The sequence below is a fragment of the Neovison vison genome, chromosome 7 (assembly GCF_020171115.1).
Source record: "Neovison vison isolate M4711 chromosome 7, ASM_NN_V1, whole genome shotgun sequence".
Classification (NCBI taxonomy): domain Eukaryota; kingdom Metazoa; phylum Chordata; class Mammalia; order Carnivora; family Mustelidae; genus Neogale; species Neogale vison.
The window spans coordinates 1496838-1515827 of NC_058097.1; the positions used below are offsets into that span (position 1 = coordinate 1496838).

General features: G+C 59.1%; 1 protein-coding gene across 9 annotated transcripts in view; it reads right to left on the reverse strand.

The window, feature by feature from the left end:
- The window catches only part of LOC122911148 (BTG3 associated nuclear protein), a 115239-nt gene that overhangs the window by 50626 nt on the left and 45623 nt on the right, over positions 1-18990 (reverse strand). For all 9 annotated transcript variants that reach the window (XM_044255576.1, XM_044255577.1, XM_044255580.1 and 6 more), the window contains 2 exons: positions 10986-11225; positions 4415-4582 (listed from right to left, as the gene is read on the reverse strand). In XM_044255576.1, coding sequence (XP_044111511.1) covers positions 4415-4582; positions 10986-11225 — 408 coding nt within the window. The remainder of the gene's footprint in view (positions 1-4414; positions 4583-10985; positions 11226-18990) is intronic.

The following is an 18990-nucleotide window of genomic DNA, read 5'->3' on the forward strand; positions in this document are numbered from 1 at the left end:
CCCCGTGCAAGCCTCTGGGCTTCCTTCCCTCCCCAGCCCCACATCCCCACGGAGAGGAAAGGGAACTGCTCCTCCCGAGTCCGGTCAACAGGTCCCAAGGGAGGGCCCGCGGCATCGTCTGGAGACCGCAGTTCTAAGTGCCGGGGAGCGGGGGCTTCCGACCTGTGGACACAAGGGGCTGAAGGACTGACTGCTCGGACAGACGATTCTCATCTGTTTCTTAAATGAAGTGGCTCCGGACTCATCAGCAAAAATGAAAAGGAATAAAGTTGGTAATAGTCTGCTTTACGCCAGCAGTAAATACTACTTATTCACGGACAATTAAACTCACGGGGGGGGGGGGGGTGTAAATCCCCAACCACTTCTTTCAAGATACATTTCCAGTAAAACCTCACTCCCTTTGTTTAATCCAAATCAATACATTGTGTCGGCGTGCTGTGTGTTCATTTCAGCTGCGACCTTATCTTAACAGAACTTTCTTAAACACTTAGAACATTAAAGCCTCGGAAAAACATTCTGATTTTGTGTGTACAATTTTCTGCAGAGAATTATGGCAGACGGATAGTAAAAATGTAAACACGCATCACGGCAGGGCGAGACTCAGTGAGAAGTGAATGGAAGGAGAAAAAAGATGTAAAATGTCTGCTTACCCAACGAAAGCTTTTCATTCTTTAACAGCTTAATGGTGGGCATTACGTGGACATGAAACATATAATCCACTGAATACGTCTGCATGCGAAATGTTAACCCTTGCATTATGTCAGAAATGACATCCTTTTCAATGATTTCAAAGTATAATGAAAACTTCTAGCTGTCAACATTTTAAAATGTCAAGTTAAAAATACGCAAGGAAGAATACACATTTTCTAACCTCTTAAAGAGGGTATTTGACCAAAACATTTAAAGTTCGCTCTGCTAATTAATAAGAATTATATAACTGAATAGATTCCCAAATCATTCTGCTCTAGCATTAATAAAAATTCACCGATCTAGGGGAGCCCGGGTGGCTCAGTGGGTTAAAGCCTCTGCCTTTGGCTCAGGTCATGATCCCAGGGTCCTGGGATCGAGTCCCACATCGGGCTCTCTGCTCAGCAGGGAGCCTGCTTCCCCCTCTCTCTGCCTGCCTCTCTGCCTACTTGTGATCTCTGTCTTGTCAAATAAATAAATAAAATATTTTTTAAAAAATCACTGATCTTGCCAGTTCTCTGTTGGCTCCAATAAAGGAAGAATGAGTCCCCGAGGCTGTAAAGACACTGCAGAAGACAGGCCATGCGGGTATGAGGTCAACGGTTTCCAAGCCTAAGATTCAAATTACTGAGTCTACCAGCGAATCAAGAGCTCCCCACAGTCATTCTACATAAAGAACAGTTTCAGTCCACGTCTCACAATCTGTGCTGACATCAAAGTCCAGGCAAGAAGCGGTGCTGGACCCTTGTCTGTGACCGAGCCGACAGCGCTGACCCCGCGCAGGTTTCGGACCGCAGCGCCCGCCGTCAGAGCGCGCACCGGGAAGGCCACTCGGAGGGCCTCCCCCACCTCCCTGCCAGCCGGGCTCTTCTCCACATCCAGAGGAAAGGCAGCTGCACGCACAGATGGGCTCATTCTCTGCAAGCCTAAACTACTGGGCACCGCACAGACACCGTGAGGCCTTCAACTCCCCGATGAGGCCTGCAGGGCGGGCACAGAGCGGCACCGCCGACAGTGAAGCACAGCCGTCTTTCCCTCGAGCACGTGAACAGGTCACAGGCTGCGGCCAGCCAGGAGAGCGCACTGCCAATGTTTTAATAAACTGGTTTTGTAAACATCCATGGACACTAGTAATTTTAGTCTGTGCTCACAGGACAGCACGAAATCAGCTTTAAACAGAGGAGCCTGGGCTCAGAATTTCCTTTGTAACACGTATTTGGAAGCTCTTTTTTTTGACTGCTGCTAATTCAGGAGTAAGCAAGGCAGACGCAGCTGGAGTCACTAGCAATTCCAAAGTGAGCCAGGAATCCGGGAATTTTCCTGGATTATTTCTGTCACCGTCTCATACTTGCCTTAGGAGGCTGGGAGGGAGCAAACAGGGCAAGGACAGGCCGCCAGAGCCCCGCGGCCCACCAGCTACTTCACTTTATGTGACGTTAGTCAGGAGTGCAGCACAAAATCAGAAACGGTGACACCCACAGAGATTTACGAAGCCATGGACTGTTTAGGGGTGTCTGGGGGGCACAGCTGGCTCAGCGGCCAACTCTGTCTTTGGCTTAGGTTATGATCTCAGGGTCCCCATGTCAGGGTCAAGGGGTCCAGCCCTGCGGCAGGCTCTGCACTCGGCATGGGGTCTGCTTGCGTTTCTCTCTCCGTCTCCCTGTCCCCTCACCCCAGCTCTCGCGTGCTCACTCCCTCAAATAAATAAATAAATCGTTTAAAACAAACAAAAAAAAGCCATGTATTTTTTTTTCAAGTTTGACAAAAGAAAAATACGTGTTTTGTGTTTCCCTTGCAAACTCGATTGCAGCGCTCAGCAGGAAGCCTACAGCCGCGAGCGGACCACACAGAAAGCAGCCCTTGTTGGGACTGGAGAGCTACCCAGACACCGGGCACGGAGGCCTGGGCCGAGGCGGCCAGGTTCTCCTGTGGGACCAGGGCACCTGGGCACAGGCGTGATCCCTTCCTGAGGACACGGGCGGGCCACGAAAAGCACTGCCGTGTCCTGTTGTTCATCAGTGGACATGGTCTATTCCAAACAACACGTCCTAGGACCCCCGACTCACGTCCCCACGTGTCGAGTCTGCCCCGGAGAGCGGGCACTGGACACGCGCTCACAGGACGGCTGCTCACCACCCCCGAGGGGCCAACAGCACCAGAGAGTTACTCAAACCCAAAGCCCCTTAGAAGAAATACCGAAATACGTGTAAATAAACCACCAAAGTAACTCAACTCCTGATCAATGAACTACCGTCAGTTAAAAGAAACACTAGTAACCGGAAGAGAAGGAACGATTCCAAATACACAACCACAAAATGTCATAAAATCACCGACCGCACAACAGAACTCAAACCTGTGTGCGAGGTAAAGCCACCCGGGTCTCCAGTCGGGGTGAGAAGCAGGGTGAGGGCTGGCCGGCCCCACAACCCCACCACCGATGGGACGCGACACTCACACAGCCCGGTGTGGGCTGGCCTGCGGGCATCACTGCTACTTGCTAGAAACACGGACTTGCAGGTTTGGGCGGACTGAACCAGAAAGGGAACGGAACGTGATTCCCGGGGCCACACTGCCTCGCCAGCACCTCCAGAGACGGGCGCACACCGCGTCCACAGAGAAAGCGCCGTCTGCCATTCCTCCTCTGGCATTCGGGACACGCACGGACGGCCAACTGCACGTCCAGCTCTGTTCCGCCACCTGGACCCCAGGGCGAGGAGGACAAAGCCCACCTCCCTGAACTCTCCAGACCCGTAGAGGCAGTCGACTTCCTCAAGGAGAGACGGCTTCCGCACGTTCCCCAGTGGCTGCCTCCGAGTCGCCAGGACAGACCGGCTCAGCGCCAACAGAAAGGTCTGGACTCCCCACTAGGAGGTTCTTCAGGGCGGCCGCTCACAAAGGCAGGGCTTTGGGGCACAACGTGTGAGGCCACATCCCATCTCTGGGAACTGCTGGCAAGTGACTCCCAGAACGCCAGGAGAAAAGCCGCTTCCTGAGGTCGCCTCAGCAGGACAAAACCCTGCAAGAATGTCCGGCGACCCGGTCCCCACAGTGCTTCAGACAGGTTCCAGCCGGCCCTGACCATGAACCTGAGGCTCTTGAACCTGACCATGAACCTGATGGCTCTTAGAACCTGAGGCCTGCCCCAGCCACCGCCTCAGGTTCTAAGAGCCGTGGCCAAGAGAGCTTCTGGGGAGACTTTGTTTCCAATGTTCCCATTAAGCTGCTCGGAGACGGGCTGGGTGAAAAGCAATACTGAAACCACACCGGTTCCCAGGGAGACGTTCCTAGGGGAAAGCCAGTCCTCCGCCGACGCCTGAAAGAAGAGTCTGGAAGGTCCGCTTTCTTGTGCACAAGCGGAACTGAGGCGCAACACTGAGAACAATAGTAACGAACACACAGCCCCGCGTGCTCCCCTCCCCCTCACCTGCTGCCCCATACGGACCCCAGGGCTCTACTCGGGACCTCGGCTGCAGGACGCGACACAGCGGCTCACCGCCGCGGCTGCCACCATCCTGACGGAGCTCCTCCTGCCGCTTCGAACGCAAGCAGGATGAGGACGACGGCCAGGCCCTGCTCTCCAGGCCTCCGTCCAGAACCTTCCAGGAGGGCCCCCCGCAGCGGCCCACAGGCACCCGCCCGCAGCGCACACAGATGGGGCCTCTGGTCACAGAGCTCCACGTGGACACCACGACCCGCCCCCGGGCCCCCGGGACGGGACAGAGCATACCTGAGGCGCTGTACGAAGATGAGGACGGCGTTCTCCGGGAGAAGCTCTTGACGGCCAGGCTCTGGCCTCGCTGCTTCCGCCGCCAGGCCGTCCGACACTTGGAGTCGATGCTCTGCTTGATCCGGTACCAGTCGGACTCCGTGATTCCGAACTTGTAGAACAGGTGACCTGTAAACACAGCCGGACTGCGGCACCGGGAGGGGCGGCCCCCGAGCACCCGGCGCGGGAGCGGCCCGAGCCCCTGCGGACACCCCCGCGGGGCTCTCGACGCATCCCACTCGCTGACGCTGCAGGCGGCCGACGGGTCCGCGCCGCGACGAGCGGGTGCTGGGTACCCGGAGCCTCCGAGATACCCACGCTCGACTCTGTCCGCTCCCGCAGAGTAACACGGGGACATTACCCCCTCAACGCCGAGAATGGAACTGGGGCCCGCGACCCCATCGGAGCCCCACTCCCAAGAACCAGCTCGCCTTCTCCTGGGCCTCCGTGCCTGCAGCTCTCCCCCACTCCCGCAAGTCTCTGCTCAGACACGACCTCAGTGACCCTGCCCCTAACCAGCCCGAGGGACCCCGAGTCCCTCCCACCTGCACCGCCAGCCGGCTCTCGGGCGTCTCCGAGAACTGACGTATTTACGGTTCGCTGTGCCAAGAGCCCAGACCCTGGGCACGCGGCACACGCTCCCGCGCCAGCAGACTGTGGTCACAATTCATCCAAAGACACTCTTCTGTCACTGCCCGGGTCTGACGCTGGCCTCTAGGACTTGGTCCGGAGGAAAACTCAAAGGGCACGTTACTCTTCACGCCCGAGGGCCCTGCACACCCTGGTGGAGAGCATCTCCTCCACTCTGCTGCCCACGACCCCGGAGGGCCCACTCCTCACCGTGGAGCATCTTACTGGCGCCACCCAGCGCCAGAGACCCCCGCCATCATCCACAAGGAAACCGGGCATGAGGGAGACCACCGAGGAACGGGTGGCAGACAGAGACCCTCCCTGGACACTTCACCCCTTCCCTGGGCCAAGTCACAGTCACGAGCATGGGAGCAGGAAGACACCCTCGTCTACACGGTGACCTCCTCTCAAGCCGGCTCGTGAAACTTCACTGGTTAACAGGAAAATAAATGGACAGAATCCAAAAGTTGAAGACTAAACAAAAACGGGGCTGAACAACACCGATTTGACTGCTGGGAGGGCCGTGTTTACGCCATCCACTGAGAGCTTAACTGACGCCCGCCCCCTACAACCTCCTCCCGTGAGCCGGCCGCCCGGAGAACCACCAGGAGAGCTGGTTTTCCCACCCCACGAAGTATCGAGTTTCTTCTGCCTTGGAAAGACACTTCTTGGCTTTACGAGCATGTGCTAAGACCAGATCTAAACACACAACCCAAAGTCCCGTGACCTACATCGGCAGGGACCCGGATGAGAAGCACTGATGGAAAGAAAAGTGACCCAGTCGCTCTGGCAGCTCTTGTGACCCTCGTGCACAAGAGGAAATACACACACGGAGTGGCCCCTTCTTAGCTTTCTGGTGTTCGGGTCGCCTCTCAAAGAGCCACAGACCAGTAATCAATATTTACCGAGTGGCCGCCACGTGCCCCATGTGGCCTCGCGTGCAGGGGCGGACTGAGAAAGTCCGGGCGAGTGGCCAGCACTGGTGACAGAAGCCCAGCTCCCGGCTGCAGTCCGCCAGGGGCTGAGGGCGGCGGTGCTCTCCAAGACCAAAGAAGAAAACGCAATCACGGCCTCCAGGCATGCGCCACAATGAGGAAGAACACTCTAGCCCGTCCTCCTGCCCTCAGACCCCCACACTCAGGGAGAAACCTTCCCGAGGCCTCTCGGGGTTAATGACACGCTGTGAAATTTTAAAAAACGTGTTAGGAACAGAAACTACCTACAACACACACAGGCACACGAGCAACGAGCAAGAACGTTACTATCTAAACTCAACTCTGTAGAAACCAACCAGCCGTTCAAGACCGGGCTTCCACGCGCTGCGTCACAAGCCGTCCGTCTGTCCGTCCTCCCTCGGCCTCACGTGACCCTCTCCTTCCATCAGCAGTGCCACCTGCCACCCCCACTGCACGTGCGGCAGGGACAGCCCAGCGGGAGGAAGGCGCCCCCCACGGTGCACGCCACCCGGGCTTCAGCTCCGCCTTCCTGAGCTTGTCACGGCAGCGGCCGGGGGCCTGAGACCCTGCACGCCCCCGAGACAGCTGCGTTCTCCGCCACGTCTTCTCTGCTGGCACCGAGCAGCCCCACTTCACAAGCGCTGGAGCAGAAACCTCGGTAATGAGGGTCAGAAAACTCACTTTAACTGCCTTTTCACACTGTTGAAGCATCTTCTCTCTTGCGTTATCTGATGCTTCCAAGAAAACCTCATGAGCTAAGAATGCCAGGCCCCCGGCTTCAGTTCCTGTCCAAGTATCAGTCAGGAGTGAGACACGATCCTGAAATCCAGGCCTCCAGGCACCCACCCAAGCAGAGCAGCAGTGGCCCCAGAAACCCCAGCTCCGGCCCCCTCTGCCTCGCACGGCACCGCCCGCCTGATGCGCCGGTTCTCCCGACCTCCGTCCACGAGGCCGCCACCACGGCGCCCGGGCAGGAGACACGGCAACCAGAGGCTGCTCCCAGGGCTGTGCCCCAGCACTCGGGGTCCCCAGGAAGCTGCGGGGTCTGGGTCACCCTCAAGGCGAGCCACTTGTCACCTCACCGTCTTGGAGGAGAACGCTCAGCTGCCCCCAAAACACCGCCTCCCCAGCCTGCTCCGCAGCTTCCCGGGCAAGCTCTCTGGCTACCCCCCAAGGATCCAAAGCTCCGTCAGCGTTGACCGCCTTCCCACTTCCCGGAGCGCCCATCCTCACGCTGGGGCTGGGAACTGTAAGACCAGACGCCCAGCTGTGTAACAGAGAGCCCCACAAGGGCTGAGGGAAAAAGGAACAGAGCTGGCCATCTCCCATCCGTGGTGGGTGGCACGGGGCTTATCAGAAAGAGGAATGAGAAACACTATCACTGCTCGTGGAATCTCGAGTTCAAGGACAAAGAGAAGCAGAAAACAGAGTGCCAGAAATTTATGTCCCAAAAGGAGCCTCGATAAGGACTGACCCAGAAAAACAAGAGAAATCTTTAGCCCGAGTGAGGGGAGCAGCCAGTGTGTCTCCACGGACTGTGTGTGTCTGGTGTCCTGGGCTCAGAGCCGAGGGAGCCCCCGCTCCCCGAGCAGTAAGAAGCTCCCCAACAGCAGAGAAGCACAATGGGAGGGGCCCGAGGCCCCCCCCATGGCCTTGCGTCCAGGCGCCCCAGCAAGGGCCCCAACAGTCTCTCATGCGTGCTGACCACACCTGCCTCCCAGCCCCAGGTTCACGGTGGCCCCTCAGGGTCCCCAAACCCACCTGCTGGGCACCCCGGGGACAACTGTGTGACGCACTATGGCTGATTACCAAGTTCCAAAGAACCCAGGCCCCAGGCCCCAGGAAGTGTCCCCGAAAATGCATGTCCTTCCCAGGACCTCAGAACGTGACCTCCCTCGGAAGCCGGGTCTCTGCAGACGGGGTTAATTAAGATGGGGTCAGACAAGGAGTACACGAGGTTCTCAATCCACCACGACGAGTGTCCTTCTAAGGAGAGAGGAGAGCCATCCCCACAGGGAGGAGACGGGCGAGTGTCAACACCGGCGGGGATGGGAGCTGTGTGGGCACAAAACCCCAGGCACCAGCAGAAGCTGGAGGGCGCCAGGACTCGCCCCGGCCCTTCAGACACCATGAGGTCAGACTTCCAGCCTCTGGGGCGGACGGAGAGCCAAATGCTGCCGCAGTTAACACTGCAGGGGGCTGCGCCCGGTGGCAGGCGCCCAAGACGTTCCTGCACCCCAGTACCCACAGCGGCACCAGGACACACACAGGCATGAGCCGCCCAGCCTCTGGGTGCCCTCACGGAGCACAACCTCCGGTCGGGGCGGCTGCCGGGGCAGAACGGGCCGACCGCAGTCCCCTGTGAGAGCAGGACCCGAGTCCCGGTCAAGTGCTCTGTGGCCTCCTGGGGAGCTCTCCTCCACGTCTGCAGGCTTCCCAGACGCCTTCCGAGACAGGGCCATCCGAGCAACACGCGCTTTCCTGGTCTTTCCAGCAGCCCCCCGGGGGGCGGGCTCACGGCAGCTCACGGCAGCTCACGGCAGCTCACGGCCTGCGCAGAGGTGCCGGCCCCGCCAGCGCGAGCCCGAGAGCAAAGGCTCTGTGCTCGGCTCGATGGGAGCGCACCGGCCCTGGCGTTCTCGGGGCCATTGCTCAGATGCTGGCCCCGCTGGGGAAGTCACTGGCATGCGCTACTGATGCTTCGGGCACACTCTGTAAGGTCGGGTTGCCCGAACCTGAGGGAGCCCGGCAGCTCCCAGGAGCCCCGAGACGCGCACACGCTGGGAAGCACGTGTGCTCTTCGGGGAGCAGCTTCTGCCCTGCCTCTACCTCTCAGAAGACCCTCACTCCCGCACGACAAAGGCAGTTCGTGGAAACAGCCTAACGTACGCCTCGAAAATGCTCCTGTTTTCCCCCAGTAAGGCCGGGACAGAGCAGGAGAGACAACATCTGCGGGGGCCACTCTGTGCGGGTGGCACAGGCCCCCAGTGCTACCCCGCGGCCCTGCAAGGCCACTCTCCGCTCTGGGAGGGGGGCAGGGGGACCGGCCTAGGGTCCCAAGTCGTGGCTCAAACCCGCTCCTGCTTGCCCTTCTGCACCCCAGGACCGAGCTGCGTAGGCATAGGCATGGACCACCAGATAGGGGCTCTCCCACCGGGGTCACCGACGGCCGTTCCTTGCTTCCCAGCCAAGATGCCACACACCACCTCCTCTGAAGACCGCGTCCTGACAGCCCCTGTGGTCGCGGACGGGCAACCGGTCCCTGGCAGAGCTGTGGAGCACAACCTGCAGGCACCCCCTCACGAGCGTGGCGGGCCCCCGCCCCGCAGCCTGCGCTCCTCCTGCCGGGCCGCACACACAGGGCGCAAGCCCGGAGCGGCGGTCAGACGGCTCCTTCCAGGACACCGGCCGCTACCACGCCTGGCCTGCTCTCTCAGCAGGGGCCTTCCTGGAGGGACGAAGCTCCGTGAGGGTAGGCCCCACTTCCTGGGGCAACACTCGCTGTGGACAGTCCATCTCAATTCCAGGGATTTCCTTTTTAAAAGATACGTCTTCATTCATTGCAAACTGCACACAAGAAAGCCAATGTGCGCATTCTAGGTCAGGAACTCCTCCAGCCTGAGGCCCCACAGGGCTTCCCTTGCGTGGGAAAGAGACGGGGCCAAGTTCGGTGCTTATGCAAAGCAGCTGTCTGGAAAGCCAGCCCCCGGACAGCCTGCCACCCCAGAACCCTCCTGCCCTCCCTGGGCCCCCATGAGAACATGCAGGCGGCCCAGGCTCCTGCCAACACACGCTCGGGGCCCCGGCACTTGGCTCCGACGCAAACACAACCATTCTGCTTAGAACTCAGAAGCCGATGACGGTAAAGGCATCCTCTGCTACAGAGAAAGTGGGCGCTCCCCCACAGCACACAGCGCTAATGCTGACCTCCGGAGTTCTGTTCAGTCAAGTCGTGCGCCTGTTTCCAGAACCCTGGGCTCTATCTGTGCCCCCTTCTGCACGCAGCAGACCCGGGCTGGACGCCCCATCAGTCTCCCAACACAGCCCTGCTAAGACACTGCCTGTCCTTCTTCAGTCCCCCTGGAGCTCAGCTGCCCAAGACCCTCCCTCCCAGGAGCTCAGTATCAAAACCAGCACTACCCACGGGGGTGGGGGTGGGGGTCCAGTCACTGTGGGCGCAGACACGGGTGCACCTGCATCCCACAGCAGCTCGCGACCAGAGACCTCCTAAGGGGGCTGCAGCACCTGTGGGGGTCCCCTGCCGGGGGTCCAGCCCAGCTAGCACACGTGCACAGGGTGCCTCGGCTGGACAGTCTGCGCCATTTCACTCCCGGGGTCCAGCAGGCTCCGTGGAGGGGACAAGCCCAGGGCGGTGAGAGGCACGGGAGTGCTGCCGAGGCCACAGGCCTCCTGCACCCCTGAGATGTCACCAACAGGATACAGGGACGACGGATGTGAATGTGGGGTGCTCTTCGAAGAGGAAGAAAACCACAAAAACTGTCGGGACATCAGGACCAGTGTCAGGAGATCTGCCGGCCACGGTCAGGGAGGTGGGCCTGCAATGACACAGACGCCCCTGAAGGGCAGGAGGCGGGCGGCACCCTGCTCTTGCCATGGGAAGCCCAGGAAAGGCCGCGCTCAGCGGGGGGCAGAGGTTGGCTCCGGCCCGGCTCCTCCCCGAGCCCCAGAGCCAGCCGGGGACCAGGGAAGCGGGTCTGAGAGGCCTGCGTCTCCCAAGTCTCTCCCACAGCGGGCGGCCGCAAAGTCTACTGAACACGCTCCACCCACACTCGGACAGACTCAGATGAGGGGCAAGCCCAGCACCCTCCCCGGCCCCAGGGCACGGTCCTGACTCGCCCAGAACTCTCCCTCGTAGGACCCCCGACCCCGCACTCCGGGGTGGGAACGAAGGTTCCCGAAGGTGGGAACGAGGACGCCGCACTTACAGCGGATGCCGTAGATGGTGAGGGGGTCGAGCTGCTTCTTGCCGTGCTTGCCCTGGCCCGACAGGTTGGACACGGCCTGCACCTCCCGGTGGAACAGGTAGTCCAGCAGCGTCAGGGCCATCTTCTCGGCCGTGCGGCAGTTGGTGCTGATGTGCAGCATGTCCGAGGGGATGATGGCGCAGCGTACGCGCATCTCGGGGTTGTTCTCGTCGCCCAGCCACGTGCCGTTGGGGTAGTCCTCTGCGAGAGAGAGAAGAGGCGGGTTCCCGTCAGCTCGGGACCGGGCTCGGCACAGACACGCTCCGGGGAGGCCGCTGGAGAAGCGCTCCCCGGGAGCAAGGGGGCGACCCCTGAGGTCACCGAGGACACGTGATGAACGGAAACCACACATCATTCCCACAAGGGCCACCTTGGTGTCCACCGACCCATCGCAGAGAGATGGACGGGCCAGCCACACGGAAACCCTCTTCTGCCTTCCCGACTGGCTTCCGCGGGCCGAGCCCTGCCCCACTAACCCACATACGAGCAAACAGGAGGCAGCGCGCCCTGCGTGCGGGCCGGTCTGCGGCCGGGGAGTCAAACGCACACACCCAGAGCTCCGCGTTCAGGTCGGGGAGGGATCCCCTCTGCCTTCGACAAGGCCACAGAGATGATCATGACACAGACACGGCGCTGATGCGGAAAGAGAGGCAGGCAGTGGGACGGGAGAAACCTCTCTACCTGGGGTGCCCCCCCCCAGGCCCACGGGCACCTCGCCAGCTCACTGTGGGAGAAGCGGGGGACACTGCGAGACGGAGACCAGCCTCACAGCCATCCCCTGGATCCTGAGCAAGGCCCCCAGCAAGGGGTCTGGCTTTGCCTGACCACCGAGGACCATGGATTCCGTCACCGTAAACAGCCGCCAGCCGTCAGAGTGGCCCAGTGTGAGTGCAAAAGGGCTCCGTGTTCGTCAAGCGTAACACCAACTCAAGGGAGCCTCAACCTTTGGCAGGAGAAAGCTCCACTTAAGATCCCAAACCCAGGATCAGTTCCGCTAAGAAACTGGCGGCTTCCCCAGCAATCTCTTCTGAGCCGGACTCCGAAGCCGGGGCAGGGGGGAGAGCACACCTGCGTGAAGCAGCCCCCGTGGGAGAGCAGGGGTGCTAAGCAGGGGGAGGCCTCCTCCTGGGTGGCTGGGGTGTGAGAGGGACACCCACTTTCTATCAAGTGAGCTGCTAGGTCACGCCACGGCCAGGCCGGCCCAGCTTCAGATCTCTCTCGAGCTTGATTCCGAAATGTCGTGATGCCGGCATCCCCACTGCCCTGGGCAGGAAGAGGTCCCACCAGGAGCAGCCAAAGGCTGGAGCAGAGCACGTAGCCGCCCAGCCTTGACTCACACGCCCCACCCCCTTGCAGAGAGCCGGCTAAGCTCCCGCATCACAAGATCTGCCAGAGCATCCGGTGAGGCTCGGCAACCCCATCTAGGTGAGCACGTCGCCCACGGGGACCAGCCAGTGGCTGGAAGAACTGCTTAGTGGGTTTGAGGCCAGGCACCTGGCTTTAGCTGAGGACAGAAAACCAATCACAAACCCGATTATCGCAACTGTGAATGAGCCACCGGGAGGCAGGCTCGTTTCTGAGAACACCGGGGCTCTGGGCACACGCTCAGCAGACGCGTGATTCTGAACGCCAACCAGCTCCTGCTACGTCGGCCTACACGCGATCTGCGCAGGCGGGGGCCTGGCGGGGCTGTCCCCAGGTCGTATCTGAAATGTCAGAGAAGTTCCCACTTCCAGGGTATTTACGGCTTCATCTACAGATACTTACTGGGCAACTCTGCGCCCAGCACTGGGTCTCATGCTCCGGCCGAAGCCCTCGGGGAACCCAGGCTTCAGGACAGCACGCAGAGCGGGAAGATGTCCCTACCTGCCGCAGTCGGGCCACAGAGCGAGCAGGGGAGAGGAAAGAAGGATGGGGAGGGACCCCATCTGTGTTGACAACGGAGGGCAGGGAACGTGTGTCGGGGGTGACAGTGGACACACGCAGCCGCTGATGGGCTACCCGGCAGTCCAAGAAGCAGCAGGACCTACGGCGCTGAAACCTTCCCACATTCCCTTCCCACGCGCTGCTGTTTCCCCTGTGAACATACGCAGTCAGACCAAAGGCGCAGTCTCCAGACCTTCTCCAGACCGAAGTATTTGAACAGGAGGATCCTGCGAGCCCATGGGGAAGGGCGGCAGCACGCTGAGCCAGGAGGGGCGCGGGCCGCCACGGCACCTGCCTCCCCGACCACCACCGGCACGACCCATGGCCAGCGCAAGGGCTTAACTGCCGAAGACTGCGGCAGTCTATCTCAGGAGGAAGAAGTGATGGGATTGTGCTGGCGAGCCCCCCAGTGACACAGTGTTTCTAAAGCAGCAGGCACAGCGGACAGGAGTTCAAACGGAGAGTCAGAGTCAATGTCTTCTCAAACCAGCACTGAGAAGAGGTGCCGGCAGCCAGGGCGTGACTTGGCCAGGGATGGGCCACAGCCTAGGCCCACCGATGCCGCCCAACAAACCAGCTGGCCACCCAAACTTCCCCACGGCCCCCTCGGGGACGCGTCTCCCTTCACCAAAGCCACGCTGTCCATGCTGTGCAGTCTCCTGCTGGCTCTGCTGTCCATAAACCAAACACTCTTCAGCACGGACGCTCCCGACAGCCACGGGCCTGTGCCGAGAGCACGTCACCTCGTCCAAACCCCGTACTTGGCCCCTGGAGCTGATACAATGATGTACAAGGAAAAAGGCCACTCTTCCAAATGTCCCCCACCGGAGAGCCTCAGTTCCAGAAACAAGAAAGAAAAACACCAGCACACCGACACCAGGACAGTCCACTTCCGTGGCCCCAGTAGCCAAAGGTGTAAATGCAAGTATTTTCCAAAGTAATTCACAGGAAAGAAAAGAAAAAGTGATGTCACCTATGTAAGAGCAAAATATGATGCAAAGTAAGTGGAAAAAATTGACAAATAACCATTAAAATCCATTTCCTTCATATCAAAAATAAACATCAGTAAGATGGGTCCGTATTCCCCGACTGGTCTCCGCTGGGGTGCCGACTGCAGCAGGCCCTACAGGAGCCAAGCCTGGCGCCCCCTCCTCCGCCGACGGCGCTCCAACAGAAGCAGGGAAACCGCCCGGGACGCGCGAGGGCCAGCCCCGCACCAAGCCAACAGAGGAAGCTGGCTTCCACATCCGGCGGGGGTCCCGCTCCGCGCCGCCTGTCTGCAGACAAAAAGAGCCCGTCCTTCGTGCCGAGCACATGGCTCTGGAAATGTTACCGGAATATTCTGAGGATGAAGGCCTGGGGGTATAGCTCAGGGGTAGAGCATTTGACTGCAGAATATTCTGAGGATGAAAGGTGCCGGATCAAACTCCTATGGTAAGTACTGTTTCAGGAGATGCTGCTCCCCTCCAAAAAGGACATTAACGATTAACTTTCCTCATCTCCCACCCCCTTACCACTCCCAAATAGAATGGTTTACATTTTTCTGGTAACATGGAAAATTACCCAGAAATTTTATTCCGATCCAACGTCTCAACATTTTACAAGGCATTTTCTGACCTCTTTAAAACCGATTCGTCCCGAATGTCACCAGATGCCCAGCAAATGATGGGTGTGTGCTCCGTGCCAGAGCAGGAAGCCAAGCCAGGACAAGGACGGCGGCCTCAGTGACCCTGACCAACGACGAGATGAAAGGTCACTGTCATGCGAGCCAGGGACCAGTGGGAGAGGGACCAGGACACCACCACTGCCGTCCCAGTCCTGTGGGAGACGTGCTGCATCCCTGTGAGCCCTGCGGCAAGAGGACAGGACCGCCAGGGACATGCAGGAGCCCGTCCTTCCCGGGGTCGCGCCGGCTGACCCAGTGGCTCAGGCCTGCTCCCCTGGGGAAGACTCAGCCCCAACTCACTTCCGACTCGGAGGCTAGAACACAGGCCGGACTCCAGCTTCTCAGCAGTGATGATGAATCATGTCTTTTAAATGAGAAACAAGATGAAACACCTTCCCACATAAATATGTGAGAAATTCCCCTTTTGACCCTTCAGAAAGCATGTATTTATTTTACTAAAATAGCCTGTTCACGTTGGGCATCTGAAGCAGGATCTACCGGCCTTACTGAAAAACTACCAGATTGTAAGAAAAATAAACTAACCTTCTATTCCGATTATTTTAACTGTCGACGGAATGAACTAGCACTTCTGAAAGACCTAACAAAAGCCCTTCAGGACTAACTCGAATTTTCCTCCCCTGAAAACACTTCCGCACAACTAACACTCTGTCCTGAGGGTCTGTTCCAGCCGTGGGAAGATGACGGAGCAGCGGAGAGCAGCACCAGCCAGCCACGCCGTCACGCGCACCCGCGGGACAGAGAGCAGGGCCACCGGCGTCCTGCGCCCGCCACTCACACACAGACACCGATGTGCCTGAGACCCCCACGCGATCACACCCCGGGCTCCCAAGTCCCAGGGCCGTGCTGTGCGCTCTTGCTCAGAGGCTGTGGGCTCAGAGTCACGGGAGCCACTTGAGGAAAGGAGTGGGATCGGCGGGAATCTGCGGTGTCTTCCGTTCGACCCATGTCCAGGGCCACTGCTGGACCACGCTGCCCCGCTCCGACATCACCTGGAGGCTTTCATAACGGAGTGCGAGGCCCCTCCAGTAGCTCCGAGAGCCCAGCATTCACAACCGTCCTCTTGGCCTCGCGCCCTGCAGCATCCAGCTCCCCGCGTCGCCCTCCTGAACCAGACCATTCCCGGAGCAAACATCATTAGCTTCTGGAGTCAAAGGCTAAGGCCAGTACGAAGGTGTGGCCTTTTCTATGGCCTGCTGAGTGGGGGCGGCGAGGACACAGGGACCCACGGGCTGCGGGGACCAGAGGCTCTGGCCACGCTCATGGAGGACAGCCCTGGGAACAAGCCGAACACGGCTTTCCAAGACAGGCCCTGCTGGGGTGGCCCCCAAGCCCCGGATCACACAGGACTCTCACAAGCCGGCACATTCCTGACCGCTCCCCTGAGTCCCGCGTGTCACCTGAAGTGAGTGCGGACAACGCTCGACCCTCAGACCCACCTGAGGAACCAGACACCTCTCTGGGATTAGCCACAGCGCACTATGTACCCGCAGCCCACACCCCCAGGCTTCTCTGGGAGTGACGGGACATCTGTGCGCTAGAAACAGATTGATAATTTGGGGTTTTTAAATGGGCAGTTCAAGACGGCTGAGTCACACACAGGATCATAAGAAAAAGGGAAAAAAAAAAAAAATGGTCTTTGGTACTGCAGCCAAGCCCTTTCCCCCAACTCTAAGCACATTCCCCAGAAACCACACGTGCACCAGCGACCGAGGCGCAAGGCCACCGACTCAGGCCAGGCTGCCCTACTGAGCGCGAGTCATCACGACCTCAGCCAGGACTACAGCAAGAGGCCAAGGACGTCCTCCTTGGCAGGAACGAGCGGGAATCACGGGACACGGACAGTGCACCCCCGTCAGCGTCACGCGCCGTCCCTTCTGGAACCCCACGGGAGGAGCCAGAACCCCTAACTCCGGAACCGGCATCCCCCGCAGCCCCCTCCCCTGGCCTGTCGGGTCCTTCCGCCATTCCGGCTTCACGCGCCAACGCCACCTTCGCCAGGCACCCGCCTGTCCGCCGTCCCACGGTTCTCAGGAGCCCACTCAGGACTGCCCATCAACGTGCTCAATGTCGGGGCGCCTGGGGGGCTCCGACGGTAAAGCATCTGCCTTCGCTCAGGTCATGACCCCAGGGTCCTGGGGTCGAGTCCCCCGTGAGGCTCCCTGCTCCGCAGAAGCCTGCTTCTCCCTCTGTGTCTCTGCTTGTGTGTGTGCGCACGCGCACTCTCCGTCTCTCTCTCAAATAAATGAGAAATCTTAAAAGGAAATAAAAATAAAGAATTTATGTTAAAAAAAAATAAGTTTACGTCGGGGCGTCTGGGTGGCCGGCAGGTTCAGCCTGTGGCACTTCATCTCCGCCCCCGTCACAATCTCATGCGTTCAAGCCGCATGCGGGGCTCTGCACTGCGCATGACGCCTGCTTCAGAAAAAAGAAGTTTATGAAAATAAATTCTCAAGAAATGTTTTCAGGACGCACCTGGGGGTACAGTCCGTGAAGCACCTGATTCTTGATTTCAGCTCAGGTCACGATGTCGGGATCGAGCCCCGCGCTGGGCTCCAAGCTCAGCAGGGAGGTCACCTGAGACCCCCTCCCTCTGCCCTCCCCTCCCCACCCTCTCTCTGCCCTCCCTCCCCACCCACACGCTAGCTCACTTGCTCTCTAAAAAATGAAATACAATAAATACAAAACACAGATGCCGCGCCTCACAGTAAGTAATGGGCTCCACACGGATATAACACAGCACTTCAGTTCATGCAAACCATTTGGAATTCTTAACAAATAACCATTTTGGAACCTGTGGTTTTTAACACTGCAGACAATTAAATAATTTTCTAAGAGCGGCGTGTCCCTGTGCAGCTCTGGGCTGTTAGTCAGGAACTCGGGGACGCCACACAACGCCGAGCCCAAGGCCCTGCAGAGCTCTGCATGTTACCGGAGCTTAATAGAAACTAGCTGACCCGACCCTCTCCGGCTGGGCCAGCTGAGCTGGTCTTCAGGAGGACGTGGGAGGGATGGTGCTTGTGCATCTCAGAGAAGGTTTTCACACGCGAAGCCACTACAGGCCGATGGTGACTCTGACAGGCACTAACAGAGGGCCTGCTCCACAGCATGTGCGTGCGTGGCAGCCTCCAGGCCCTCGGGCACCGACCACGGTTCTAGCCAGGGCAGCGCAGCGGGGCCTCCTCCCAGACATCCGACTGCCGGGGGAGACGTTCCCAGGGCAGAGGCCACAGAAGGCACACATCCCAGCGAGCTTGCTCCCGATGCCGTGGTCAAGCAACGGTCCTGAATTACGATCGCTTCTTCGAACATCAGAAAAATTCCTCTAGTTTGCCTCAATTCATTTTTTGTTCGTTTTTTAAGATTTTATTTATTTGAGAAAAAGAGAGAGAGCACACACACACATGAGCAGGGGCAGAGGGAGAAGCAGGCTCCGCGCGGGACAGGAACTCCAGCACGGGGCTCAATCCCAGCATCCGCAGACGGGGACCGGAGCCACCCAGGCTCCCCTCGTTTGCCCCAACCCTAACAACAGGTACCGTCCCTCAGACGTGTCCCGTGGACACAATCCCCTGGACTGCGGGTCATGGTTCCCGCAAACGCGTCAGCGCATCAAGAACTCAGACTCAGATAGAAAGAAGATCTGTATTTTTTCTCCGAGATGTCACTAAGCTCAGACTTTGAACATTTCTCTGTGTTCGTTTAGCAGCATGCTGTAGTTTGCCCAAATCAAGTATTTTTCACATTAACCACAGCAAAGTAAGATACTTAAAAAGGTAAAATATTCTATTTTTAAGATAACCCGAGAAACTCCCCGAGTTACCGAGTGCCGAGCAGATGCAGCTGAAACCAAGCGGACATCGGGCCTCGAGTGGCGGGCCAGACCAGCGTGGGTAGTGACCCGGAGTCCCCGTGGACAGACAGAGCCGCACTGCTGCCAACACCGTCCCCACCACGGAGGTTACTACCACTAGCGGAGATCGGGGCATCCCTCTCGTCCTCAAATCTAACGTGCAAAACAGCGAGGTGGATCCACTCCCGGGTGCCTACCAAGAGAAACGAAAACAAACGCTCCCGCCAACCCCTGGGCAGGCATGGTCACCACGGACAGAAACTGGAAGCGTCCGAGAGTGTCCGCCAACAGATGACCATGGTCCATCCACACGGCGGAGCAGGACCCGACCACGGACGGGGTGAAGGGCTGGTGCTCTCTCTGCCCCCGACCGCCTCCACCGCCCCCGCCCCCACCCGCACCCCACGTGGGAAGTGCCTACAACAGGTCATTCCAGAGACGGAAAGTGGGCCGGTGGCTCCCAGGGACAATGGGCAGGGACTATGGCGGGGCTCCTTTCTAGC